The 26,898-nt window shown below is 42.0% G+C and overlaps 2 protein-coding genes across 6 annotated transcripts in view; one reads left to right on the top strand and one right to left on the bottom strand.

Moving 5' to 3' along the window:
• cplx2l (complexin 2, like) overlaps positions 1-7,743 on the top strand; it is a 30,325-nt gene extending 22,582 nt beyond the window's left edge. For both annotated transcript variants that reach the window (XM_035637293.2, XM_035637292.2), the window contains 2 exons: positions 3,689-3,867; positions 6,058-7,743. In XM_035637293.2, coding sequence (XP_035493186.1) covers positions 3,689-3,867; positions 6,058-6,249 — 371 coding nt within the window. In that variant the 3' untranslated portion in view covers positions 6,250-7,743. The remainder of the gene's footprint in view (positions 1-3,688; positions 3,868-6,057) is intronic.
• A 1,103-nt stretch (positions 7,744-8,846) lies between these two features.
• tmod1 (tropomodulin 1) lies at positions 8,847-26,674 on the bottom strand. 4 transcript variants are annotated; one of them, XM_035637431.2, is made up of 13 exons: positions 26,291-26,673; positions 22,160-22,240; positions 21,885-21,972; positions 21,027-21,163; positions 18,008-18,164; positions 17,556-17,672; positions 16,070-16,159; positions 15,161-15,291; positions 14,421-14,528; positions 13,540-13,683; positions 12,903-13,047; positions 12,128-12,237; positions 8,847-11,094 (listed from the first exon to the last, which is right to left on the bottom strand). In XM_035637431.2, the coding sequence occupies exons 4-12, from the start codon at positions 21,147-21,149 to the stop codon at positions 12,131-12,133; spliced, it is 1,122 nt and encodes a 373-aa protein (XP_035493324.1). In that variant the 5' UTR covers positions 21,150-21,163; positions 21,885-21,972; positions 22,160-22,240; positions 26,291-26,673; the 3' UTR covers positions 8,847-11,094; positions 12,128-12,130. The 4 variants fall into 4 exon arrangements, with proteins under 4 accessions (XP_035493324.1, XP_035493322.1, XP_035493326.1 ...); XM_035637429.2 differs by having other exon boundaries at positions 12,138-12,237; XM_035637433.2 differs by lacking the exon at positions 16,070-16,159 and having other exon boundaries at positions 12,138-12,237; positions 26,291-26,674.
• Positions 26,675-26,898: the final 224 nt, after the last annotated feature.

The following is a 26,898-nucleotide window of genomic DNA, read 5'->3' as shown; positions in this document are numbered from 1 at the left end:
AAACATTGCTCGACGCGGCTTATGTGATGCCTGAAAGCTTAATGGAATTATTCTGGTTTAAAAGGACACTGCTGTATCTCTCACAAATGACTCACAAAGTAGGGGCCAGGATCATAGCTCAATATAACTCAAGGCTTTGTCTCCCAGGATTCTTTTTTCTTCTTTTTTTTTTTTTTTTTTTTTTACATCTGAACAAAGACGATCTCAGTGTTCTATTAAGATTTTGTGAAACCAGACCGAGTTTGTTTTGGATTGGCTCAGTGTAGTTAAAAGAGGTACTGGAGGGGTTTTTGTCGTCCGTGCATTGGTAAGGGAATCATTTGACAATGAGGCTTAGCTGATTGTGTGAGTCACTGCTCCATTTGCAGGATTCAATAGCAGTGTTTACATGGGCTCTATTGATAGAGATAATTCAGGTACTGGGCTCGTGAGCCATAGTCCTGAATCCTGCCTCTGCGATCTTCCGACATTGCAGAGTGTATGGACGCCTTGAAATATTAAGTTTAATTTGGATTGTCGCACTCTGTGTCAGCTTATGAGACAAAAAGTGTGTCTCAAAGAAAAGTATTTACAATTTCTCTGCTGGCAGCACTGATTCTTAATTGGTCTAATTCTAATTCATGTTGTAGTGTTTTCTAATATCATTGGATGACAAGAGTGAAATTTCGAGGCAAGCTGTTTCCTAGCAATGCAGTTGATATACAGTAGTCCAGGGGTCTCTATGTACAGTGTGTGTGTGTGTGTGTGTGTGTGTGTGTGTGTGTGTGTGTGTGTGTGTGTGTGTGTGTGTGTGTTTGTGTTTGTGGAGACTGTGGCTGATGATTAAAGTTACAAATTAATAGTGTAAATGTTACCATTAATGCAAAGTCACACAGATATATAGATATTTTGCATACATAATGTGCACACACACATGCTTGTGGACATTTATGCACACGACAACTGTTAAACCACACAAAAACTCATTCATGCAATCGCCAAAATGGATCTAACACTTGCTGTATTTGCACTTTATCTCTAGTGCTCCATCTCTTTGTTTTTCTCTCACGCAAGCATGCACACACACACACATGCACACACACGCACACACACACACACACACATACACACACACACACACACACACAGATATTTGGATATCTTACTTTCTCTCTGAATTTCCTTCTCATCATTTACTGTCTCGTTCATTTAGACCCAAGTGGCTCATTAATGTGACTGATAAATTGCTCTGTTAATGTTCTTTTTATTATATCTAATTCACTTTTCACCTTTGGTGCTGGTGTGTGATTTTAACGTCATTGATGTGTTCTGCACTGTAATTCTCAGAGAGCACCTGTGTAACTTCCTGTAGGCCGCCATCCTTGTCTGTTCATCAGTGGGATGAACCTGTTTTTAAAAAGGATACACTGACATTTTGGAGAAATACTCTTTCTTGCTTTCTTCCTTTCTTGCTGAAATTGAGATGGAAAGATCAATTCCACTCCCATGTCTGAATGACGTTATAGCCAGCTGACTGTTAGGTTAGCTGAGCATAAAGACTGAATGAGGGGAAAGAGCCAGCCTTGCTCTGCCCAGTGGTCTACGTCACCATAAGTCAGTGCACATCCAAGGAATAGTCCCCCCATTCGACCCCAGCATGTCATTTTAATACTAATACTAAAAGTTTTTCAGATTTTGTATTGAGTTATTGTATTTGAGATGTTTCGAGGAGCTGATGGGAGGATTTGTTAACTTAAACAGAACTAGGTTTGCTGCTTCCAGCTTTATATTCATAGACAGACATGGAATTGAAAGTGGTATGAATTTTGACTGTCAGCAACTGCTTGTCCCTCAGTTCTGACAAAGATTTAGAGAGTTATACACAGTTATTTATATATTTGATCTGAAAAAACAACAGCAAAAAACAGCATATGATATATTAATAAATTAAAAACCTCCTTTCCCTTTTTCATAGACTGCAGTTTCCTGTTGTTTTTACTTCTTTTTCCACACGCATTGCTCCTGCACTCATCCCTTTCCATGTCATCCTTTCTTCTCCTCCATCTCTCCTCGTGTCTTTTATCTCTCCGCATTTTGCTGCACTTCACTTTTATTATGCTGATGAGTCAATACCGGGGGGCAGCTGCAGACTGAAGGAGTACTCTGTCTTTCTTCCTTGGATGCGTTCTCTCCTCAGATGCCCCTCTCAACCCTTCCCTCCTCCTCCTCCTCATCCCCCCATCTTCACTCTCCAATCTTCCATTTTCTCCTTTCTTGATCTCTCTGTCCTTTACACCTCATTTATTCCCCACCGTCTTTTCCCCTTCCTCTCCCTTTGTCGCTTTCTTCTCACCTCTCCCTTCTTTTTTTCTTTCTTGTCACAAGTCTGTCCCTCTCCCTCTGGTCCCACTGAAACTGCTGGGTAATCCCACTAACTGGAACAGCTCAGCTAATTGGACTCAATCGTTTCTGACAGATTCTCTCCCTCTTCTCATGCTCGCCTTGTTTTCCTAAATATGTCTTGGGTTTTTTTCAGAATACTGGCTCCCTCTCTCCCTTCTTTCTTCTTTTCTTTTTTCTCCCCCGCACTACTTATCGGCTCCAGTGTTTGCCCAAATCCCTCACACCACTGGCTTTTCTCTTCAATGCTTTTTTTATGTTGATGCTTGGTGACGGCTCTCCCTCTTTTCCCGTTCCCTTATTTGCAACACTCAGCATGTCTATGTGTTGAGGCATTATCTTATGGGATGTATAACTCCTATAGGTACAGTAAGAGGGGGTTGCATAAGACATATTCAAAGGCTTGTGCTTATGGGGTATCACGGATAAAACTCATATTCTACTCAAATTCATACTAAATTCTCTCGCACATCTTTTCAATTTTCCTTACACTGAGTGTACAGGATCTGCTTTTCTTTGTTTCTCAGTGTAAGAGGCGCATTGTGAAAACCGTACTTATTGCCCGATTTATTGTTCGATTCCACCATCAAGTGTGTGGGTTTGGGGGATTTTTTTTAACCTCATCAAGTGGCAACCCACCGTGACATCACCCATTATTTTCTGAAGCCTGGAGTTTAGCTTTTTGGCCAGAGCCATCTTAACAGACGTAACCATATTTGGAGGAGCACAGGGTGGGCCTGACCGAGAGCCCATCCACTGCACGTCCACCTACACCTGCAACCGTACACCCTTTGGACAGTTTGGCTGTCAATCACAAAGTAGCCACGCCCCAATGCTTACTGTGCTTAAGCGTCTATCTTACACTAAATGGACCATTATTTACAAAAGAACACCATGATACATCGAAGAGGACTTGAAACTAGGTATTGACACCATAAACTCCTCTGTAAAATGTTTACTTACGTTGTAGATTAAGTGCAAAGTAGTAGTACAGTCATTTTGTTATAGACTTCCAGAGAATACAGGCTTCAGGCACCTGCATATAGGAAAAAAAAAAAGAAATTAAGTGACTTTCTCATCAGAATTATATTCCTTGAATTGTTTTAATGAAAATGGCTTTACTGAAAACATCAACATTTAAACATCATATATATATAAAACAGTTCACAGATTTTTTTAAACTTATCCCAGTCCCTGGACATTATTACTATTCACATATGAGCAAAAATTGCAATTGGACACTCCCTCTCTGTTGTTCAAGCAACAGCTGCCATTGTGTCTCTTGTCTCACTCTCACCCTTTTTCTCAGGAGGACCTCCTGATGTGGGCAAGATGCTGGGTGGAGAGGAAAAGGAGGAGGACCCCGATGCAGCGAAGAAAGAGGAGGAGCGACAGGAGGCGCTGAGGCAGCAGGAGGAGGAGAGGAAGGCCAAATATTCCAAGATGGAGGCAGAGAGGGAAAGTATGAGGCAAGGCATCAGGGACAAGGTAATACGACAGACGATGGGCTGTCCAACTCTTCTATTGACAGGCTGAAACACAGAGTCATTGACAGAGCAACAGTGAATACTTTTAAGATCAATTATGTAGCAACAGATATATGAAAACTAAAATATAAGGAAAGAACAAACGTGCAAAAATAATCTGTCATCACATAGAATCAGTTCTTATTATTACTAATATTTTGAAAATCTGGTCACTTCCAGGCTTGATGATTTTGGACGCGGTTCTGTCTTTTGATGTTCATGCAGCTTCTAAATGCTTCACATCCTGGCTGCATGACAGCAAAACTCTTTTTATGACAGACCTGTGTTTGAAATCACACTATTTTCGGTTTGCTTTTGTGTTATTTTTATCTTCTCCTGAGATTATAAAGAGAATATAGATCAGTGCAGGATCAGGAAGGAGCCGTACACAACTGAGCAGTAAGAAGAAATACAGCAGAAAATGAAAAAAATCATGGTTAATAAAGATTCATTTGATATTTGAGACAATAGGGGGGTTGGTGAAGACATGAAAACTGCCAGCCTCCATGATTGTTTTCCTTTCCAGTGCTATATTGTGAACTGGGTGCAACGTTTCCATATGATATGCATGTATTATGAAGAGGCTCATTCATTATACAGTACGTGTTTATACAGTGCGTTTCTGTCGAAAACAATATTCAGCACTGACTTTTGAATTGTGAGTCAGTATTACTATTATGCTTATCCTATTGTTTTCTTTGAGTTCCGCTGCAGTTGATCGCTTCATATTCAGACAGCGTTTCTTTCAGGCTGTGGGGTAAATGTGAGGCTAATGGCGGCAGTGCAACCACTGAGACAGCGTGAAAGACATCTATAGGTCGGGCAGGTCCAAGGGGAACACTGTGCATCGACGGCACGACTCCTCCCCTGGCTCCTCATGTCCTCTACTTTCCTAAAGTTATCCCAGAGGAGGACAAAGAAGAAGGAGGAACAACTCCCAAAGCGCTCGTTACTGAAAGGGTTTACGTCAGCTTCTACCCCGATTGGATCCCATTATGTCAGATACTGTGAGAACTGTCAATATTATAGCTGGAGTGTGTGACTTTCCACTTCAAACCACGGTATAACAGCAAACACAGCAAACATAATCACATGTGTATATTCATCATGTTATTTTTGGGAAATTGATTCTGAAATTCTTCCTGTGGCAATGGGGAGCAATAATTGCCTAATTTATCTCAATGTAGTTTTGATGGGAAAAAAATATATATCCAAAGCTGTGTATATATATTCCTCACATGAATTTGTGGCATACAAATTGTGTTTTTGTGAAAAGCAACACCTCCAAGACATCTGCTCTCTTCCTGACTAGCAGTTGTTTTTATCCAAGAGAAAGAAATGGAAGGAAAAAGCAAGACTTTGAAAAAGCAGGTTAGCAGCTGCTCAAACCGTGAAACCTGGAAAAGGCTCCTGTGGATTGGTGTAGTTCATTTTTCAATAGGATGGGTGATGGATGAGTAGGAGTGCATGTGCATTATGATGTTATGGCAGATTTTTTTTTATAATTACGAGTTTCCTACCTAAAAATAGCCCCCGCAGCACCATCTGAGTCATCATTTGGACTGGGAAACCTTGGTTAAGAATCATTTCAGACGGGCTTTAATGTTTAGAGAAATGTTGTTCTCCGTTTTAAAGCTGCTCTGTTCCAATGATTGTGTTTGGGGAAGAAGTGCTTTCTGGGCCCCTGAGTGTCATGACGATGCTAAAGTACCCGGCAGAAATCACCTCGCAGCCCAGAACAATTCCTGGGCCTCGAATCAAACGGGGCACCAATCGGGAACAATTAAAAGATTATATACCGCTGATAACGCAAGCATCTACGGGCAGCAGGCAACATCAGTTTTGTCCACTTAAAGAAGCAACAGACCACGTTTAGGCACGGACGGTTGACTGTGTTGTTTTTCTACCGCCATGCCATCATGGTCCTCAGACAGTTTGAACGTCATTATGACGAGTTTAAGCCCCAAAAAAGGTCTATTTATTTCCTGCGAGTGGCTAACATTTAACCAATGACACTGTTTCAAATAACATTCCTGTGGTTCCCATCAATTTATGGCGGTTTTTATCCATATATGGATTTTACTGGCATCGTTCCCTTCTCTAACATCCCGTTTTTTGTTTTTTTTTGCTCATTCTGCGCTCGAACCACCAGTACGGCTTGAAAAAGCGCGAGGAGGCCGAGGCCGAGGCGGCAGCCGCCGCGGAGGAGACCGCGGCGGGCAGCTTGACCCGACCCAAGAAGGCCGTGCCGGCCGGCTGCGGCGACGAGGAAGAGGAGGAGAGCATCATGGACACGATGATGAAATACCTGCCAGGCCCGCTGCAAGACATGCTGAAGAAGTAGCTTAGCTGGCTAGCTAGCTAATGCTAACATTGTCTCGCTTAGTTCATAGGCTACATTCACAAGGTTGGCTTTATAATCAGGGTTGTTTTTCCATCCAGGGCATGAAAACAAAGGAAAAGAAAAAGTAGTTAAGATATGGCGTGGTCTCTTTGGGAGTTCAGAAAAATAAATGTTTCATGTTGGGGAAATGATTCGGATGCGAAGCCGCGGTGTGAATCGCAGCCACTAGACTAAGCTAGGCCGACCACCAGCGGCCAGGTGAACGTGAGCTTGACCGATGTTACCGTTAGCTATGTTACACTTGAGAGGCTAGCAGCAGGCAGAGGGGATGGGAGACACAACGTCGGATGGTTTAGCCTTCTAGTCTGAGGGATTTTAAACTGGTCCTCTCTCTGAAATAGAATCACCTCGATCACTCAACTTGTACATACATAAATTAATACGTGAGAATTAGCCGCAAGGCGGGCAAACAATCTCAAAAATACCATATGAAATTATTATACTAACTGTGTGTCTGTCTCTAAAAATAAGAAAAATATGTGATAACTTGATAAGCCATATTTTAAAAAGGAAATTTAAAGACTTGTTGTGTGCTCCATACTGTTGTGTGTTCGACCATGTCTGGAATTTATGTCAAACCTTTTGCACACAGTGTCACACATTACATGTACAACCTTTTGTCCATCGACCCGACACTCCTCCGGTGCCCAGCATCAAAGTGTAATAACATTCATGTAGTGTAGTGTTTAAAACTGTTTCTATCCCCCTGGTCAAAGTGTTTCCTTCTTATGTCTTGCATGCCATTTGTCTGGTCTGTTGTGTGGTTATGTACAAACTCACACCCTTGCCCATTTGATCCTCTTCTTTGTCATGCAAAAAAAAAAAAATTATTAAGGCAATAACTCCTGAGTTTGAGTGTGTTTTCACTACCGTGTCAATATAACCGTTAATAATATCAGCGATTAAAAAAAGACATGTATGCATTCAGGAAATTTAAGTTATAGATGTGCAAGTTTCTTTTGTCGTCGTTTCTCCGTTTTGATTAAGAATGACCGTGTAGCCGTTCATACAACAGCCAAAACCTTAACCTCTCAGCCATAAACACAGAGCTTACAGTATAAACTATTGCTATCAGGATCTACTACTCGGGAGAGAATGCTGAAAGACACTGTATGAATAGGTAAAAATATGAGTTTATGATTTTTAAGATGTAATAAGCAGCATCAATAATTAAAGTGGACTGCAAATCTGGATTTTGGCTCGTGTGAATATTTCCAAAGAGATGACTTTCCCTCAATACACAGCGCTCGCGCGCACACACACACACACACACACACACACACACACAATGTGAAAACATAATTCTAGTGTTGGTTTAGAGGTGACTGTGAGCCATTGATTGGAGGGGGTCGTGGAATGCCATTAGCAATAAAGGATTATCATGTATATTTCTGCCTGAGATTCAATAAATACTTAAAACCTTGTTCACAGACATTACAAGCGTGTTATCCTCATTTCTGTGATGGTGGGTTGGCCGTCAAAATTGTCGTGGACAGGCAAGGTAAAACATAGCTGAGTAAGTCATGCAATCTGTTTAGCTGCTTCTGTTTCAGAGCTATGGTATTGTCCAGTTTGATGGAACAGAACAAACACTAATGTTAAGACATGAGCTTTTCCTATTGTACGAAGAATATGAAATACAAATGTATGCTGTTAAAAGGGCCTATTGCGAAGCACATGGTGAACAACCATTGTGAAAAAAACTAACTGACTGCACTCTTAAATTATCCAGAAAGCCCTTAGATTGCTTTTTCTTGAAACTGACATGGTTGGACAAAATAGCAGGAACAACTGCACAGTCTGTATCACTAAATAAAGAAGAAAAAGATGTGGAAAGTGAAGGCAACAGTGATGCCAGTGCTAATAGGAGCACTCGGGGCTGTCGCCCCCAAACTGGGAGCGCGATCTGTGTCCAGAAGAGTTTAGTCGTAGGAACAGCTAAGATAGTGAGATATACATTTTACAATATGTTACTTTCATGGAGAGGTAGAGACCTCGCAAAGCAGTGTGATGAAATCTAACAGCACATTATGAAACCGTACCAAACTGTTGTCTCGCCATAGACTTTCCCGCCTACATTAATACACCCCTAACATTAGAGTGATATGATATATTATTTTCCAAACACCAAGCACGGACCCTGTGTATCCCTTCATGTGTCACTTCAGGCTGATTAGTAGGTGTAACCTTTGGTGCCTCTGCATTCTATCAAATCAATAAACGAGCAGACGAAAACATGTTTTTTTCACTGGGATCAAGATTGTGGATTTTGTGAGTAGAGGGCTCTCAGGTGAAATCAGAGGAGAAGCATCATTATAAGTAAATCAAATATTAACGCAGTGCTATTCTTGGCATGGTGAGCATATGGTAGGGGGAGATGGACGGTCTAAACTACGCTGTCCTAGTGTATTTCTTCCTTTTAGCCACCGAGTGTCACTGTTGTCTTAAAATGGAAGAACATAGCTCCATGAGCTCTACACCATTCAGACAAAATAGCCGGCTAGGTGGGAATAAAGTTTAAGCACATGGACATTGTGTGAATTGTATTTTCAAGCTTTATTTGTCTCCTAATCGAAATTGAACCCCCCCCCCCCCCCCAAAAAAAAGGTGAACTATCTAACAGAACACGAGTCAAGCACTAAAATATCTGAGAACACTAGACAGAAGAAAAGAGTGGCAGGGGCAGGGTCCTTGCCCCCTTCAGCATTCAATGACTTATTGTCTTACAAATGTTTACACCCACAATTAACATTTGCCGAACAACACGCACAGCACTGACGATACAGTACCAAAGCAGTGATGACATTAAATGGGTTATCTAACCCATAAACATGGTGTCAGGCTTTCTTTCTTTTTTTAAATCTCAGTGTCAGTGTTCGTGTCAGTATCGTGTACAGTTGTTCATATCAAGGAAACGTGGACGCTAGGAAGAGATTTACTGTCAAGTCTGCAACTTGTAGTTTACATATTTTCCTGAAGCAGGAAGAGGCAGACCCATCTCACCTGGAGCTTCTAAAAAAAATAACAGTGTGCAGACAATTTCTGGAGATTTTGACTGGAGAGGGCAACAATTTAGTTTGAGTTTGTGGTTAGATAGTAACCAACACTCTTGTTTTATCATTGTGCTGTTGATTTTAATGTGAAAGTCAATCCCGTTAAGTGTTGCCAGATAAACAGCAGCGTTTGTCATCACCAACAAATAGCTGGGCGTGGAGTTCGTAACAACGACATCAATGTGTATTTGATGATCAGAACATTTCCATTATAAACTCTTTAAGGGATCAAACCAAGAACCTGTGTAATACCATATTTCAGATGTTCAGTGGTTGATTTAAGACCCATCACAGGTGATAAACATTTTGAAACTGCAATTCATCAGTGAACATTTCCTTATTCAAATAAAGTGGATCTGTATAATCTGACAGCTGTAAAGACATTAGAGGTTTCCTGTGTTTTTAAATCTGTGGTTTTAACATCCGTTACTGAAATACTCCAAAACCTCAATTGAGGCATTAATGTGAAACCTGTAATAAACAGTACCAATCACTTCATATTAAATCACACTTTTCAGCTCCAGTAAATAAAAACACAAACACAAACAGTCAACAAACCAGACCTGGTTGAAAGTGAAGCAGAAGTCTATTCAAATGTGTGTGGGCTGTTTGGGTTCTTATTGCAGTTACATAGTTGACTGTGGACAATTAATTCTAAATCACAAGATGCTGAATATGTTATAGTGGGTTCATAGAAAATTTGATTTCAGTAAAAGACACTTGATTTGGCAGTTGTAATTCCCAGCCAACAGGATTTCAGGGTAGAGACTGCTGAACCGGATAATGGAACAGTGTAAAGTTTCACTATCCAGCCTTTGATTTGATCCAAACATTTGAATAGATGCCAACACTTTCCCAGGTCTGTCACAAATAAATATAATCTATATATATAACGACAAATCTCACAGTAGCCGGGTTTATGAATCTGTCTGTTACTGAAGTATCTGTATAGCTTAGTATTTGAGGACAGATAGTCCCTGAAATACTGTTTAGACCGAGCAGGAAAAAAGGCTGTCACATCACACTTTCACCACAGGTTCAAAATGTGACATTATAGTTTTCTTCAAAGGTTTTTTTTTTAATTTTGTCTGTCAAATGGGACATTGGTGTATAATTGGTAGGAAATAGCTTGTACGTCGACGTTGAAGTAACATCAGAAACTGTTGGGAACGACAGTAATGACATCATTAGAATTATTAAATCAACTCAATAGGAAAAGGGATTTGCTAAAAGTGGCCTGTCGCCTTTCAAATTGGCCCCCATTAAAAAAACAGACCTTAAATCCTTTTAATATGGAGTCTAGACACTTCATGAGATACTTAAGGATTCAAGATGAGACCGAGTTTGTACAAAGATCTGTGGATATGGTTGTCCAAGCCCAGAATCCGATTCAAAATACAAATTTCAGACCACAAAAAAAATGTACCTATTTTTAGCATGCACTGAAAGCTCAGAAGGACACTGAGGATAAGTCCCATTGGATCCTCTAATGTCTACTTAAAAAGTCAGGTAAGCGGAGAGAGTTCAGAGATTTTCCTCCAAACCCTGAACTGAACCTGATGTGGTGGTCATGGTCTTCTGAGGGTGTGAGGCTGAAGAGGGCTCACGAGTCGAGGCACCGGAAAGAGGATGGGGGTCAAGGAGGAACGGAGAATTGAAGGTAACCCTGGTTATTACACATTCGTCCGACACTTCGGGAAGATGGGTCCTCCCTCAAGCCTTCTCTTTCTTACTACAGATGGAGAGGAGGGGTGGAGGGACACAGGGAAAACAGAAAGAGCAAAAGATCAAGAGAGAATAGAGGTGAAATGATGAGAGGAAGAAGGAAGGGAGGCAAGAAGATACAGAAAAAAAATTCAAACAACAGAAACCAATAGTAGTTTGTTATCATCACAATATTTAGCTAAAGCAGAGCAAAGTTGGCCTATCCTAATTATGTCACACACAAAAAGAGAGGCAGTTGGAAGCAGATGACAAGATTTCCGAATGTAGAACTACAAGTTGCTGCGAAAGAAATTAGCTTTAGCAAGAGCTGTCGTTCAAGAACAAGAGATATAGGTAGGATGCTGGATTTATCCACTGTGGCGTTTGCCTGGTTGAGCCATTCAATAATCCATCATCTATGGTTTGGAGCCTGGTGGCGCCTGCCTGTTTTTCCTGTTTGCACAGTTGATAATCCAGCTTTGGATGAGAGCCGTGTTTAGTAGAGAGGAGCGGAGCACTAAGGCCGAACAGAAAAAGACGAATTTCTCCAGACAAGGAAAAATACCACATCAGGAGAACAGAAAGATCCAGACAGCAAAAAGGCCAAGGAGAAAGATACTGTTGGTGCGGTATTGTGGCCAACATTTTTCATCGATCTCTAACAAACTCCCAGAAACAGATAAGGCAAGCAAAAAGGGACAGTTTTGTCCAGCATATAGCATATATCTTGTTTAACTGTTTCTGGATATTGTGGGGATCCAAATTTTTTTCCAGTTTATATCCTTTTTCGGACAAAAAGTTCTTACACCCTCTTGGAAAATGTTAAAAACTGTTGGCAACAAAATGATTATATTCTGACAGCTAAAACCAGGGGACACTGTGGCCATGGTACAGAGACGACCAGAAGAGGAAAAGAAGGAAAGTGATGATAGGTGCTGTGCAGAAGCAACAGAGACAGTTCTGGCGTTCTGGAATACAACCAGGAGATGTTGGCAGAGGAAAGGCAAGGCAGAGCGGTCAAACGGTGCCGTTCGTGTTTCACAAGGTTTTTGTTTTCTTGCATTTCAATACTTAGTCTTGGACTTGAACTTTTTCCCGAAGGCCATCTCCAGCTCAGGTACAGACAGAGTGAGGGTGAAGGAGCCGTCCGACTCTGACCTGACGACCCGGGCTTAAAGACGACGCCGACGAGGGAGGGAAAATCATGACACATTATGACACATGCACATCTTGAAATGGTTTGTGACACAATACAACCGGACCATTCCCAGTTAAATCGTAATCCCTAAATAAGCTCTGGTTGAGGGGTCAGACACTCGAAATGGTATCAACTCACATAATTGCCTAATCTTTAACCTCAACTGGTTCTCATAGGAGGTTCATGCTCACGCACACGCACATATCCTCGCGAACTAACCAAGAATAATTTCCTCCGCAAGATTCATTTTTTCCTCTCTCCCATGCAAACAGTCTTTTCTTAGCGCTGATGTCATAACTCAGGAAGGCACTGTTTTGATTGGCTGGTGCTTTTCCAGCTAATGATATCACTCTGATACTTCTATTAAGAGTCTGATTGAAGTAGCACTCAAGGAGATCAAGCGAAGATCGGGCATGAGCGCTGATGTAACTGGTACTGCCAAATACGATACTACTGGAAGACTGTGTACGAGTTACGTAACTGCCTAAGGCATGGTGCGGTGAATCAGTCATTAAATACAGTATGTACTTGAAATCTTATCAGTTTGAGTCCGGCCCAAGGATTATTAGTCTGTTTCCAAGGGGTGTGTGTGTGTGTGTGTGTGTGTGTGTGTGTGTGTGTGTGTGTGTGTGACCCACCCAGGTCGTTGTTGTTCATCATGGCGTTGGAGCCTCGGAGGCGAGGGCCCTGCTGGGTGAAGTGGTAGCCAAACCTCAGCAGCGTGGTGTTTTTCTCCAGCATGCTGGCTATCTCCATCTCCACCTTGTTGCCTAGCGGCTGGCTCTGGAGTTTGGAGAGAGAGTGTGGATTGAGAAGTAGGCACATTTCGCTAGAGAGATGGAGGGGACGACAAACGGAACACTAGCGCCGCTACAGATAACAGAGGATGAAGCGGCAGGGGGGCAACATGCTTTTTTCAATTGCGGGCTCATATCACTTCAACCGATCGAGCGATGGAGCCAAATGACGCTGATGAGAGGAACAAGGAAGATAAAGTATCTGTCAATCCTTCAACAAGTTGAACTAATGGAGAAGCAGTGAGTCATAGATGTATGACAAAGCAGTATGACACATCACGATGATATCTAGCTACATTAGACTGAAGTGGTAAAGATGGTCTGTGTACACGACCTGACACACATTTACACACGCATGGTTTTGTTCATGGTAAGTGTGTATGAGTCAATGTGCTCTTTGCAAGTGGGTTGTGTGTGTGTGTGTGTGTGTGTGTGTGTGTGTGTGTGTGTGTGTGTGCGTGTATTTGTCTGTTGGTACCTGATTGTCTATCTTGAGCTCATGTAGCGTGGTGTTGTACTGCAGTGACTTGATGAGGGCCAGGATTCCAGTCCCTGTGATGAAGTTGGACTCAACATTGAGGCTCTTCAGCGTGGTGTTCACCTTCAACATCTCTGCCAGGGCCTGACGAATCACACAGCACTTTAGAAACCTTCACTCGCTCATTGCTTTGCAGCCATTTGCTCTGTAATCCGGCTAATGGGTTCGCCAAAATGAGGGATAATGAACATCAAGGGTCTCTATGGGACTCATCAACATGCATATGTTTTAGTAGATAGTAATGAAGTGCTAGTGGGATTATATGCAACACGAGTTATTAGTAAGATCTAAACCTCATTTATTTTATTATCATTATCACAATAACTGACAACAAACACAAGGAGGCTTAAAGAGGCAGTAAGTGATTTTAATCCACAAATCTGTTTTCTCGGCACAGTCCGGGCTCTGTAAATTAAAAGCAGTTTGTGCAGTTTTTAACCATCACGCCCCCACACCTTAAGAGATGTGCTAGCAAGTGAGGCTACGACTCAGGAGTTTTGACCTAGAGGTTAGCACGTCGGCCTCCCATACCCGGTCAGTGCAGTCAAATCAGAAGCAACAACAAAGAGAGAGAGAAGCTTTCTCCAAAATCGCTAACTGCCCCTTTAAGAAAGAAAATGTTTGAAAGCAAGAGAAAAGATTTGAAATAAGTTTAAAGATATTTGAATCTTTTTACAAAAAGACAGAATTTGTGTTATAACAGTATAACACATGCAGAGAGTGTTTCTCTAGAAAATCAAACGGATTAAAATCACAAAACAAAAGAGGAGTTTAACGTCCTGCTGATCTGGAGCAATAAATATGCGACAGCTGTGACTTACAAACGCTACGGGGTCATTGCTTCTTGTCCCTACGATACTGAACCTCTCCACCACAGTGTTCTTCATCAGAGCCTCAGCGTACGCCTTCAGAACTGGGATGGGGATGTTCTGTCAACAGAAAAAAACATACCAGAAAAATATTAGTAAATGCTTCATATTTTATCTGTCATTTATCCTTAAGCACTAGATGTATTTTTCACACATCATGTCCCATAATGTTTCATCATATCAATACAAAATCTAATTTTGTACTGTTTCAATATATATATTTTATGCAAAAAATTCACATTGCAAAATAACCGTTAAAATAATTATAGTATATTGACATTAATAAAGTGTACTATTTACTTGAAATATGAGTACCGTATATTTCTTAAAAAGTAGTGTTATTTGATTTTGTCGGCAAAATTTAAATGTAAAAACAGAATTTTGTGTACTTAAGTTAGTTTGTTTCTCCTTTTTGATACGTGTCATTGAACGTGATTTGTACTTTTGTACAATGAAGATTAGCTTGAAAAAAACTATAGGGGACAAACAATGATAACTAATAGGAGAACTATTAGATATGTTTACATTTATAATATGTTTATCAATTGTTTCATACGGAATATAAAACTTTCCGTTCAAGTTAGAACCCAAAGTAACACAAACTGGTGATAATGAATATGGAAACAATGCATCATATCCTCTCTTGTTATCCTCCACATAATATTCCCACGGACTCACACGCGCACACTTACCCTGATGTTGTTCAGGTTGACTTCAACCAGGTCGGGGTCGTTCCTCTTTATTCTCAGCAGAGTGTCCTCTACGTCAGTGGAGTTGGGCTCCTCATCAGGGACTGGCTTATACTGGGTGCACTGGATCACACCTCGGATTTGGACACAACAGAATTACACTGCACACTCTTGCACAGCATTTGCACACTCATTTAACATGCATGTAGTCTCCCCCCCCCCCCCTTTGTACATGAACTATATCTATAACTGATGTACAGTTTTTTTGAGAGATGTTTATATTTGGAAGTCAGATACTCCATTTAGAGCTTGAGGAGGATATATAGGATGAGCCACTAGCCAAGATAAACAGTGGCTCATTTAAGCGAGTGCATGTATGTGTGTGTCTGTGTGATGGGGGCATAATAGTAAACGCATAGTCAATTGTTTACAGTGTGTAGTGTAAAAATTATACACAGTAGAATCCTCAATGTTATTGCTGTGGGAGCTATAGGACCATGTATGAGGTCTATATGCACTCAGTTGTATCTGCTAATTGACTTAGTTTTTTTTATCGTGTGTAACTGTGTGCATGGATGAAGAGTGACAAAAAAATAGGTCGAGCCCATTATCTCTGGTAAAATAAACCGACATTCTGCATCGATGAGATCATTTCACTTGATCCGGATCCAAGTCGAGTCCAACTTGAACATTTTTCTGGAGTGAGGGGATATTTTCTTCGCGCTAGCCGAGTGATCTGCAGTGTTTCAAGCTGCTTTTACTTGGCTCTTGAAAATCCCAGCAGCAGATGAAGCTGTGTGTGAATCGAGTGAAGACAGCCCGTGCAGCTGGCAGATTTCTTCCCAGTAGCGTATAGTAAGTGAGAGAGAGTGTGTGTGTGTGTGTGTGTGTGTGTGTGTGTGTTTTATGTACTGTTGAGGCCTTGCTTGTTGACTATGGTGCTGCTGGCCAGGGCTTCGTAGTACTGCTGGTTACTCATCAGGGTGTGCATACCCAGGATGGCTGGAAGACAGAATAAGGATCGAGTGAACAGAGGGAATGAATAGAGGGTCACGAAAGAAAGACATGAAGGGAGAGACAGAGACGCAGAAAAAGAGTCGAAAGATTTCGTGATTGCCTAGTAACATCCATGCAGTGGACCGCCATGCTTTACAGACAGCACAAAGAACCTGAAGCGTCGCAAGCAAGTCAAGCCGGACACTCTTGGTTTAAACGATCGAGCAGTCATAACTGTAGAGGATGTCAAGGTATTAGCCGGGGAGGTTCCCCACGTCCAGGACCTGTCCCAGCAGCAGTGGGTCTGAAATATGCTTTTTCCCTGAGGACACAATATATAAGATGTGATTTAGAGAACTATCACTTCATCTGCTCAGACAGACAGATCGGGAGCCACGAGAACAGACTGTGTGTGCACAGACACTCAAACTGTCAGAGCTGCCAAGCTGCTCGTAGTGGGGAGAGGGATGGAGGGTGGGCATGCTACCCTCAACAAGCCCAGAGACTGGTCTTGCTCCTAAAAAACTTCTGATTTTCAATTTGACTTCCTTTTATTAGAGAGTCACTAACAGGAAAGTAACTTTCTGCCGTGCCAATGTAGGGGACTTCGTTAGCGGGCATATAAAAAGGAAGGGATTTGTCGTGACGACTGTTTATAATGAATGTTGCCTGTAATAGACACATCATGGCAATGGACTGGACATTTATACATGCTGCTAAATATTTGCCACTTAATGAACTTTGCCATGCATTACACAGACTCTATGCTACTCCTGTGTAATGCATGTGAGGTCAAGCTGTCAACGTGAACATGACAGAGGACTGGAATCGCTCCATGCAAACGCTCTGTGATACCCCGGATGGTGGTCAGCTAGTAAACAGGGAAATCCGGCAGGGATGGAGGAGGTGGAGAAGATGGAGGGACTGATGGAGAGGCGTAGGGGAAGGGTGGAGGGGAGGTGGAGGGAGTGCTAGAGGAGATGGGCAAGAGTTAGAGTGAGGAAATGGTGATTAACACGGTTTGGTTCAAAAGGGGAGAGGGTGTGTCGACACCGATTAGTGGGTGTGATCAATCATCAGATTTGGCTGCATTTCAGCAAACTCAACACTACAAATCAGGATTATTCAAAGTGTCAGTCAGAAGTTTTGTGCTCTTTTTGTTCTTTAAAAAAATTAAAAAATCCAAGGGACAGAAAAACAGATGAAACAAGAAACAACACATTTTTTTTTTTCTCCTTTTGAATAGAAATGGATTGTTCTAGGTAAATTTGTTTATTCTGACTTTTTAAAAAAAATACTGTGTAAATATTGTGAAAATTGGGCAGAATTGAAACCTACCTGAGATATGCGTGAGGGCGTGTGTGTGTGTGTGTGTGTGTGTGTGTGTGTGTGTGTGTGTTACCTGCAATATCACACAGTTCGGCATCAGAAGCACTCGCCAGGGCCTCTTCTAGCTCTGGCTCTAGAGTCACGCTCTCCATGATGGGGTCCACGATCTTTTTAGGCACCCAGGCTTTACCTACAACATGATCAGACGGATTTGATACACACAATAAAATACATTACAAGTAGTTAAGTACTAAAATGAACAGGATCCCTAACACCTACATTCTCTCTCTCTTTCTGTCTCTGTGTTTCTGTAAAGAAGTAAACTGGAGAGGGTTTTGTCTGTTCTTCAGGATCGGCAGGAGGGCAGCGGCAAAAAGAAATCCTGGAGTTGCTGCAAATGCTCATTTGATTCAGCTGCTAAGTGTGCCACAAGAAGAATTGAAACTTGAAAACCTTGCTCAAAGGCACCTAAGTGCAGTGGCTCTTTTGTTCACAGACGTCCTCGTCTAGGGAACAAGGTCTTACCCCTCTTCTCCCCGGTGAAGGGCACCGGGTCTTCTTTGTCAGGATGCTCCTTGGCCTGTTTCTCCAGATGGGCCAGGAGGTTATCTCGCTGAAACATTCCTGTCGGGGCTTTCTTAGTCTGGTCCTTCTGTCGCATCCCGGCTGGCAACAGAGCGTTCTAGACCAGGACAGGAATGGATATAATGTGAAGGACGTTCCCAGACCGTGTCTCACTTCTTTCTCTCGATCATAGTAGTTAAAGCAACTTTAGTGCAGATCAGTGAAGAATAAATTAGTCCAGGATTTCTTCATTGCAACATAATAAAACTGAATGAACAATAATCTTGATAATTATGTCATCAGTGGCAGTATTAACATTTTGAACTTTAGTCCAACATTGTTTGTGGTGATTTCACTGACTTTTAATGGTTGGAACAAATCTTAGACCCATTTAATTCTCAAGGGTTAACAGTTATGTAATTGAATACCGATACTGTACATAAAAAATGACATCATGTGAAGTGGTGGAATGCGTTCTCTCTATGTTTTGCCAGCTGTGTATGAAAAAAAGGAATAAATAAGTAAAGTAATTACCCAATATATCAAATAGAACAATAAATGCGGAGTGCATTAGTAATTAGTATGTTCAAAATAAACCTAATGACAGCAGAATAGCAATTAATAACTGTTTAAAAAAACCTAAAACATTTAAACCCAGGTTTGTCGACGTTTGTTAACATTTCTATTGAAATATGCCCAACATTATCATAGTAATATTTGCATTCAAATATTTTGAGACGACAGCAATGCAACAGAGTATTACAGTGGTAGATATACGTGAGATGGATATAGAGATGATTCTACAGTATCTCTTTTCTGGTTAATGTTACTCCCACATCAGTTTCTGTCTCTACTCCAGGCCAACCCGGGACCAGGACATTTCCCAGAGCTTTGGTGCATTCAGAGTTATTTTCAATCCAAAGCAACATTTAAAACCGACCTCTTGAAAGTGCCACTTATAGCTTCATATCTTATCTGTACATTTTGCACTCAGAGACCTCTCTCTCTCTCTCTCTCTCCTCATGACTCCATGTGTCTTCTACTCTCTTTGCCTCTCACTCCAATTCATCTGCCTTCAGCCTCTCCCCTTCAACCAGACGCTTGCAAGAAAAATCTATTTGTTTTGAAATTAAGACTCTAGAAATAAAAATGAATACATCAAAAACGGTCACTCCCTCTGTTCACATGACTTACAGTAGTATTTATAGAAAAGTCAAGGGTATATCAACACCATCACTGTGCTTTTTGTCACAGTTACAGTATATCAGCTGTAGATAACAGGCCTCTTACACTCCCTCCCAGCACATGGCTCGTCATCGTCTTTTCCTCCTCTACTTCTAACTGTATCTCCCTTTTTAGATGTACCTCATTTGGTCCATTTCTCTCTTCTACTCTCACAAGCCAACGAAGTCATCTTTAGGCAAGGCAAGTTTATTTATACAGCACCATTCAGAAACAAGACAAAGCACTTACGGCTGCAAATGCTTTACAGAAACAGGACATTAGAGATGTCATCCAAGATATTCACACGTCAGATTTCAAGTGAAATCCACAAGGAAGTTGTAATAACATACTGTATGCAAAAAAACCACACTATGTCCTCGGGGGGATTGGAAATAAAGTCTCTCCTACAATCACAGTACAGCTGGCAGACATTTTGTTTTTGTTTGCCAAACAAGATGATGCTTTTTCAATGGCTTACAGGAAGGGATGTGTGAAGGCCTGCTGGGAAAGAGAGGGGGAACTTTACTGTTGGGTAACAGGTTACCCTCATAAATACGCACAAACAAGGTAAATACATGAACTATCTCTCACTGTTTATTCTGTTCCTGTCATGGAGTCCCTGTGGTCATCCCCTGCTGGCATCTCTCTCTCTCTCTCACACACACTCACACACACACACACACACACACACACACACACACACACACACACACACACACACACACAGTCCTGCAGATGATACCCTTCCAGTCATCCGCTTGGCATCGAGGGGGAATCCAGTCTCTTTATGAGCAGTTCAGACATTTATCAGAAAGCTACTTCTGTCACCACCTCCAGCCGTGACGCACGACTGCGGGGGCACGAAGCTGGTTTTAGGCGTATCAAATGGTGCAGTCAATACGTCGTGAAAATCAACAGAAAATAAACCCACTTAGAACTGGTGCACTGGACCTCCTGCCACACAATGACTAAGAGCATGATACCCAACCTGGCCTCACATAACAGACTGCTTTCATTACAAACAGATTCATGCTGTTCATGACAGAGGGAAACGTGGATAAATGTGACAAAATCAGTCACATTGAAGTGTGGTGCGTTTTAGAATTCATCTCTGTTGGCTCAGTTTCCCTTAGCCTCAATAACTTAATAACCAAAGTTGTCTCCTATACTGTACTTCCTCACAAATACCGTGTATTTGATCAACGATTATGTTTTCTAGATTATGCATTAATTATTCATTAATCAACAACAACAAAAAGCTAACTGCCATTTTGCTGGTCCAAGTCTGAAACTGAGTTTTGTCTGACCAACAGTTTACAATCCAAAAGGATTCCGTTTACAATTATGTAGAAAGACAAAAACCAAACTAACAAAGCTTAATATTCAACAAGTTGGAGCCATCCATATAAGTGTTTTGGCTCAATTCATCACTCAAACAATGAATAGATTGTCAAAGTATCGGAGAACAGCTGCAGCTAAAGTAACACAGTTAAACCATTATTTACCTTACAGCCATTTACTCACGAGCACGTTCAAGGGCATTCAAATATTTTGCACTTAACGGTTTGACTGGCAAGAAGCTGGCATGACCAGCCAACACCAATTCAAATGAAAACACGAGGACACGTGGCTGTAGTGACACTGCAGTGTATTACATCAGGAAGCTCTTTTAAGCCGGTACGACCCCATAACTCTGCACCCGACAACACCACAGTGACAGGAACGGCTTCTCATGGACTTTGTGTTATAAACTTACATCGGGATCCAGCTCCTCTAATTCATCCTCTAACCGCTGCAGCTCTTCCTCTGAGAGTTTCGTCAGCAGCTCGTCCTCGTCTATGTCCCTGTACTTCTCCATCTCCTTCCTCAGCACCGACATGGTGGACAGCACACCTGGAAAACAGGAAGTAACAGGAAGTGCACACACAAGGATTGAATAAGTGAAGGAGTTCACATATATTTCATATTTCTTAAGAAAAATACCGTGAGTTCTATTTAAAAGAAATGTTTTTCTTTTGTTTGTATTTGTTCATGACTACTAAAATACCACACGTTATTTTTTATAAGGAGCTGGTTTTGTTTTGTATGATGCTAAGAAGACACCCGTGAAGATGGGTAAAGTATAGCCCCATCATTGTTTAAAGTAAAAAAACAACAACATCATTCTTTAATGTTAGTTATAATGAATTAAAAAAATTAAAAAATCAAGGAATTTTCCCTGGCATTTATTTTTTTGCTGTTTTGTAAACATATGTGAATTTTGTGAAATGTTACAGCCCTAATATATATATATATATATTTAGTCAAATTTCATCTGATATCTGGCAATGAGATCTTTTATTTAAAGCTCTTGAATTTGTACAAATTGCCTTCGGTGATATAATAAGCAATCAAACCAAGTTTTTACATCTATCATTTCCATCTCTTGGCACGTGTTCTCATTGCAAGGCTCAGATTTCTGAGCTGTGTCTGATATTTGAGATTCAGTGCTTCCAGCACTTTGAGATTGCTTTTAGCAATGAAGAGTGCTCTATAAATGAAATTTATTATTATTATTATTACACTGTACAAATTACACCAAGGGATTTGAACGGCATGCCAACAGTTCCCTTACCTCAATAACCCCTCTACGCCAATAAAAAAGAAGACAAAATGTAGATCAGGAGTCTGGAAGACCGTGGGCTTTGAGAAAAAAATTAAACCTGTGGATGGAGATAGCTAATAAGAAAACAGTAATATGCTTAATGGTGGAATAACAGTGATTTAAGAGTGAGAGAAATGCAAAACTGTTATAAGCAGTCGCCTGGCAGAGAAGAAGAAAAGGCAGGTATATATACCAATCAGGCATCACTCGGTGCTGCCTCTTCCTGTAAAAACTCGACTACTTACTCCAATGACCCCAAGCTCAGGGGTAAAATAACAGCAAAGGCAGCCAAGTGCCTGACGTGCTCCTGGGAAAGAGAGAGAGACCTGGAGGAGGCAGAAGCAGAGGGAAGAGAGATTAATGGATCGCACAATAAGAGGACAATAGATACAGCAAGTCCTCTAACCCCTTTAGAGCCATAGTGAATTAACTTGGTTTTGTATGTCAAGCTATAATTTAAGAGGAAAGATACATTGATTCTGTGAGTTGGTTTGCATTTTCAAAACACCTTGAGGAAAAACAAGAAGGTCACCGTTTGCTGTAGGTCGGATATGTAGCCTCAGTTTAGAGAAGAATACTCGTTTATAGGCCACGATGGAAAATCAGTAATGTGATGAAGACTTACAGTGAGGAGCTTACATGCGGCTGCTCTAACTTGCCTGGTTGGTTGTCACGTCTGGTGTTGTGAAAATGTTTTCATCAAAAAGAAACGGGTTTAAAACATTTTAAAATCACTGAAGGTAGTCATAAGGGACCTAAGAGCACATGAGCCGTGTTGCGCAAATCAGCTCAACTTTGACTCAGCTAAATTGCGATTTAAATTCTTACAGAAACTACATGGACAACGTCCACAACCCGCAGACAATCCTTTTAACCTGCACAAGTTTGCACCTGTTCAACTTGACATTTTTTGTTAATCCACCACTTCCTTTCCCAGTTTTATATATCCTGTTGCTGACCTGCCGGATCTGCCATGAAGCAGTGTCAGAATGCAGCTCTGCTTTTCTTCCCAAAGCACTCAACAGACGAACCCGGATAAACCAGATATCTTGTGTTTTTTTTTCCTATTTTCTGTCCCAGCTGGAGAGACTCTGGATCCGTGTTTCCTCTCCCCTCTTAATGGCAGGACACCCTTTTGGCTGTGGCACCAGATGACCGATGATGGGTTAGCCGCAGCGGAACATGTGTGGTTCACATAACCAAATAGTTGGCCTATATGCTGCCTCCAAGTTCCTTACAACTCTGGGTCAGGGTTTGAAATGAGTTGTGAGTTGCTGCTGACAGCTGCCCACATGACAGGACTAATAATAACTTCGCCGAGCCGCCGTGTGAGGAGGAGATTTAACTCAAATTAGGCAGAAAAAGGTGGAGACAAAAACCAACCAACGAGCGAGAAATCCAGCAGTCAAGCAGCACAAATGCGAGTGCAAACTTCTCTTTTTTGATCTTAAGTATGTCAGCAAGTGTGTTTTGGCTGACCCTCCGAAAAGGCAGGGTCAAGCGTGCCGTTCTTTTGTTCTGCTTTCTCTAAGCTCCTGACAAGACAAGTTTCCAAAACCAAAGATGAAGAACTGGGCTCAACTCCAAATAACGCTGCAAGTCTGCTGGAAGACGCCGACCTGCCCTGATGATATCAAACAGACCCGCGCCTGTTTCTACGACGTTTACAAGCTCCTGCTTCATTGGAGGACATTAACTAGGCAGAGAGGGGGAACGACTAGAGATGACCCGAACATGAATGTTCCCTGTACAGTCATAAACACTTGACTTGCCCCTTAAACCAGGCCTGTCCAGTCCCCGAGCCTCGACTAACAAGGCTGAGGCCGGACTCTGTGACATTATAGTCAGAAGTGCGTAAAACCTTGAAAGACGAGTCCCGTGGCGACTGCTCTCACAACAGCACCCGCAACACGATTAGAAATGAGATTTCACAATTCATATCAGCACTAAATCACAAGACAATTTCAAGAAAATCTATTGGTTGGATTTTAAACATAAACCTCAATGAAGCTGGGACATTTTTCTGCCACGAAATGCACACAAGAGCCTCAAGTGCTCCCCCCCCCCCCTCAAAAAAAATCTAACAGCCAGTAAATCTGCACATAAACACAGTGAGAGCACAGCAGATTACTTCCTGCTAAATGTCTCCAGACAGCTTACACTGACGGGACAAAAATTACATGCAAGTGGTTCGCGAACATTTCACATAAAATTTCTTCAGTTTGGCAAGTCCAAGATATATCGCCGCAATCACTAAGCCGCTGTCAAACACATTTAACAGAGGAGTTTAAACTAGCTGGTCTGACCCCGACAGATTTGTATACTTTAACTACTGTATGTCTTTTATAGATTCTGACACAAAATAAAACAGAATTAATGCTGCAACCTCCAGATCCCTATAGGGATTCTGTCCAGATGCTAATTGAAGGCGGGGCATGGGTCAGATGAGCTTTCTCTCCTCGACGTTTGAATTCTGCCCGTCTGAAAAAAAGTTGCTTTGCAGAATTGCAGTTGTTAGAATTGCACATGTTTCCAAAATGGCACTGTAGAAAACAGCTGAGTGGCAACTGTCCTGCTCTCCTATCAGCCACGTGTCATAGTGCAAGTGGCAGAGACGAGCTGCAGGGTTTAGTGTGTGTGTGTGTGTGTGTGTGTGTGTGTGTGTGTGTGTGTGTGTGTGTGTGTGTGTGTGTGTGTGTGTGTGTGTGTGTGGCATTTATTTCTGAGTGGTAGGGTTAGGGGCTAATGTCAAAGAGTGCCCTCATAACTACAGAGAGACGTGTGTGTGTGTGTGTGTGTGTGTGTGTGTGTGTGTGTGTGTGTGTGTGTGTGTGTGTGTGTGTGTGTGTGTGTGTGTGTGTGTGTGTGTCCTTCTCTGACAGTAATAAGGTTGACTATTCACTCGGTGACTTAAGTTTGGAGTTGAAACAAGCATAGAGCATAACTAAAGGTCTAAAAAGTAAAAGTCGTAATCTAATAGTCCTTCTCATCATAGTCATAGTCAATAAGGCGAAGGCAGATGGCTGTCTACCCCAAGTCCTAGTTTTTTCTGTTTTTTTACGCTTCACTGTTACCAGTGAATGGAACATTTTAATATTTTAAGGTTCTGGCCTCACTCTGTAAAGCGCCCTGAGGTGATGCAAGTTGTGATTTGGGGCTACACAAAACAGAAATGTATTTATTCATATTAATTAATTCCACATTTTAACGTTAATGAAAACTGAAATTAAACTCTTTCATTTTGATGAGGAAACTAAACCCCATCCTTGGACGGGCCGCCCCGTGTGTCTAGTCTCCACTTTGGGGACCAGCGTGGAGTCGTATATCACGGTCTGTATAACCAGGGGCCCGGCAGCCGCCCACTTGCTGCCTCAAAGCCGAGGTCCGGCCATTTGTGCATTCTGCAGAGGTCAAAACCTCCTAATGTTTTACCACACGTCTCTTCGCTAATCGGAGGGTTGTTTCAGGTTAGACGCTCACATGAAACGTTACTCAGCACAGAGGTCATGGATTCATTTATGGATGCATGTCTGCAAAGATGGTGAAACACTGTGCAACAGCTCCAGTAAAGAGATGACCAAAGATGGTTTGACACAATCAGAACAACAGAGCATGCTGGACTATACACTAAGGAAAACTGAGGGGAAAACCAAAACAAACCAACCAACAAAGCCTGCACGGCTCCATTTATTCAACTGAGACGTATGAAGGTAGCAGAAGAGCTGACAACCAACACGACAGAAGACAACTGCTGCCTCTCACAGCACTTGTCCACTGAAGTCCTCCTCATGCAAGATGGTGATACTTGAGTCTGTCCTGATTTTGTGAAGCCATGAACTACCCAGGTGACCCATTTCATCGTCTACCACCATGGCGTGTCCGGGCCCGCGGGCCAAAATAACTACTGTGTTGGTTCGGTGTGAAATTGAACTCCAACTTCCGAGAGACTATAACCGGTGGAAAGCGAAACAATGCACATTATAGGAATTTAGGGTTATTATGAATTAGGATCGTTAGCTTCAAATTTGTCACATAAGAAAAGTCCAACAACTTTTATCCAGTCACCCCCAAAGAACCACACGTGAAAACAGTTGCAGAAAACTTGTGCAGGGTTTTGGTGTTAGAACTTAGTAGTATTGTTAATGAAAGAGGAACAGCCAATAAAACATTTTCAACAGTAAAGAAGGCACCCACTAAAATTTAAACAACTTTTTAAAAAAAATCTAATCAAATAAATACGTCTCTTTACTGTCAATGACTTCATGGAAACATTTTTTTCACTTTAAAACTTTTGTCCTGTCACTATTCGAACTTCGGCGTGTGACCGTCACTCATTTGACTGCGCTCTGTGGGGTTTTTTGCATTTATTTCCGTACCTCCTCCAGCGCTATTTATAGCCGGACGGTCCCGCTGGGTGACAGCAACGAATACTTTGACCAGATATGGTTTCCTCCAGAGCCGCCTGCAGTCGCACCAAGAGGTCCGCTCCGCCGCGAGCGCGCGAACCCGGGAAACCCTCCGACAAGTCCGCTAGACGACGGCGCCCATGGCCCGCAGGTAATCCTGGCTGCGGAGGATTTCGGCGTGTTCACGACGCGTCCTCCCCTCGTCCCTGCTCGTCTCTCGGCGGGTTAGCGGAGGCTGAATCCCATCTCCCGCAAAGGGCAAAGTAAGCTTGTCTTGCGGGGAGAGATCCTCCTCCTCCTCGTCGTCCCCCTCCTCCCACACGGCTGCCCTGTCACTCCGGTGATGTCACGGAGTGCAACTGGGCCCATTGTCGGACACGCAGCCGTTCGCTGACACCGTGGTGCATTTACGTGCACTTGAACATTGTTAGTTTAATCCGGACGATGTCACATGCTCGTCCTTGCAGTTCAGATATAAAAATGTCCAAATTCTCCATGACAATTCGCAAATATTTCTAAAATTCATTATGGGGTATTGCATGTAAATTGGGGGGAGGGTGGGGAGTATTTTAGCAAAT

The sequence above is a fragment of the Scophthalmus maximus genome, chromosome 8 (assembly GCF_022379125.1).
Source record: "Scophthalmus maximus strain ysfricsl-2021 chromosome 8, ASM2237912v1, whole genome shotgun sequence".
Taxonomy (NCBI): domain Eukaryota; kingdom Metazoa; phylum Chordata; class Actinopteri; order Pleuronectiformes; family Scophthalmidae; genus Scophthalmus; species Scophthalmus maximus.
The sequence above is the reverse complement of the archived record's forward strand: the minus strand, read 5'-3'. Positions and strand labels throughout refer to the sequence as shown.

What these genes read in the sequence shown, in the direction of transcription:
- tmod1 (XM_035637429.2), bottom strand. Translation starts at nt 21,149, where the DNA reads ATGTCGGTGCTGAGGAAGGAGATGGAGAAGTACAGGGACATAGACGAG. An exon ending in TCAACCTGAACAACATCAGG is followed by an intron (nt 14,529 to 15,160) that starts GTAAGTGTGCGC and finishes TTCTGTTGACAG; the next exon opens with AACATCCCCATCCCAGTTCT. An exon ending in AGCTCAAGATAGACAATCAG is followed by an intron (nt 13,048 to 13,539) that starts GTACCAACAGAC and finishes TCCAAACTCCAG; the next exon opens with AGCCAGCCGCTAGGCAACAA.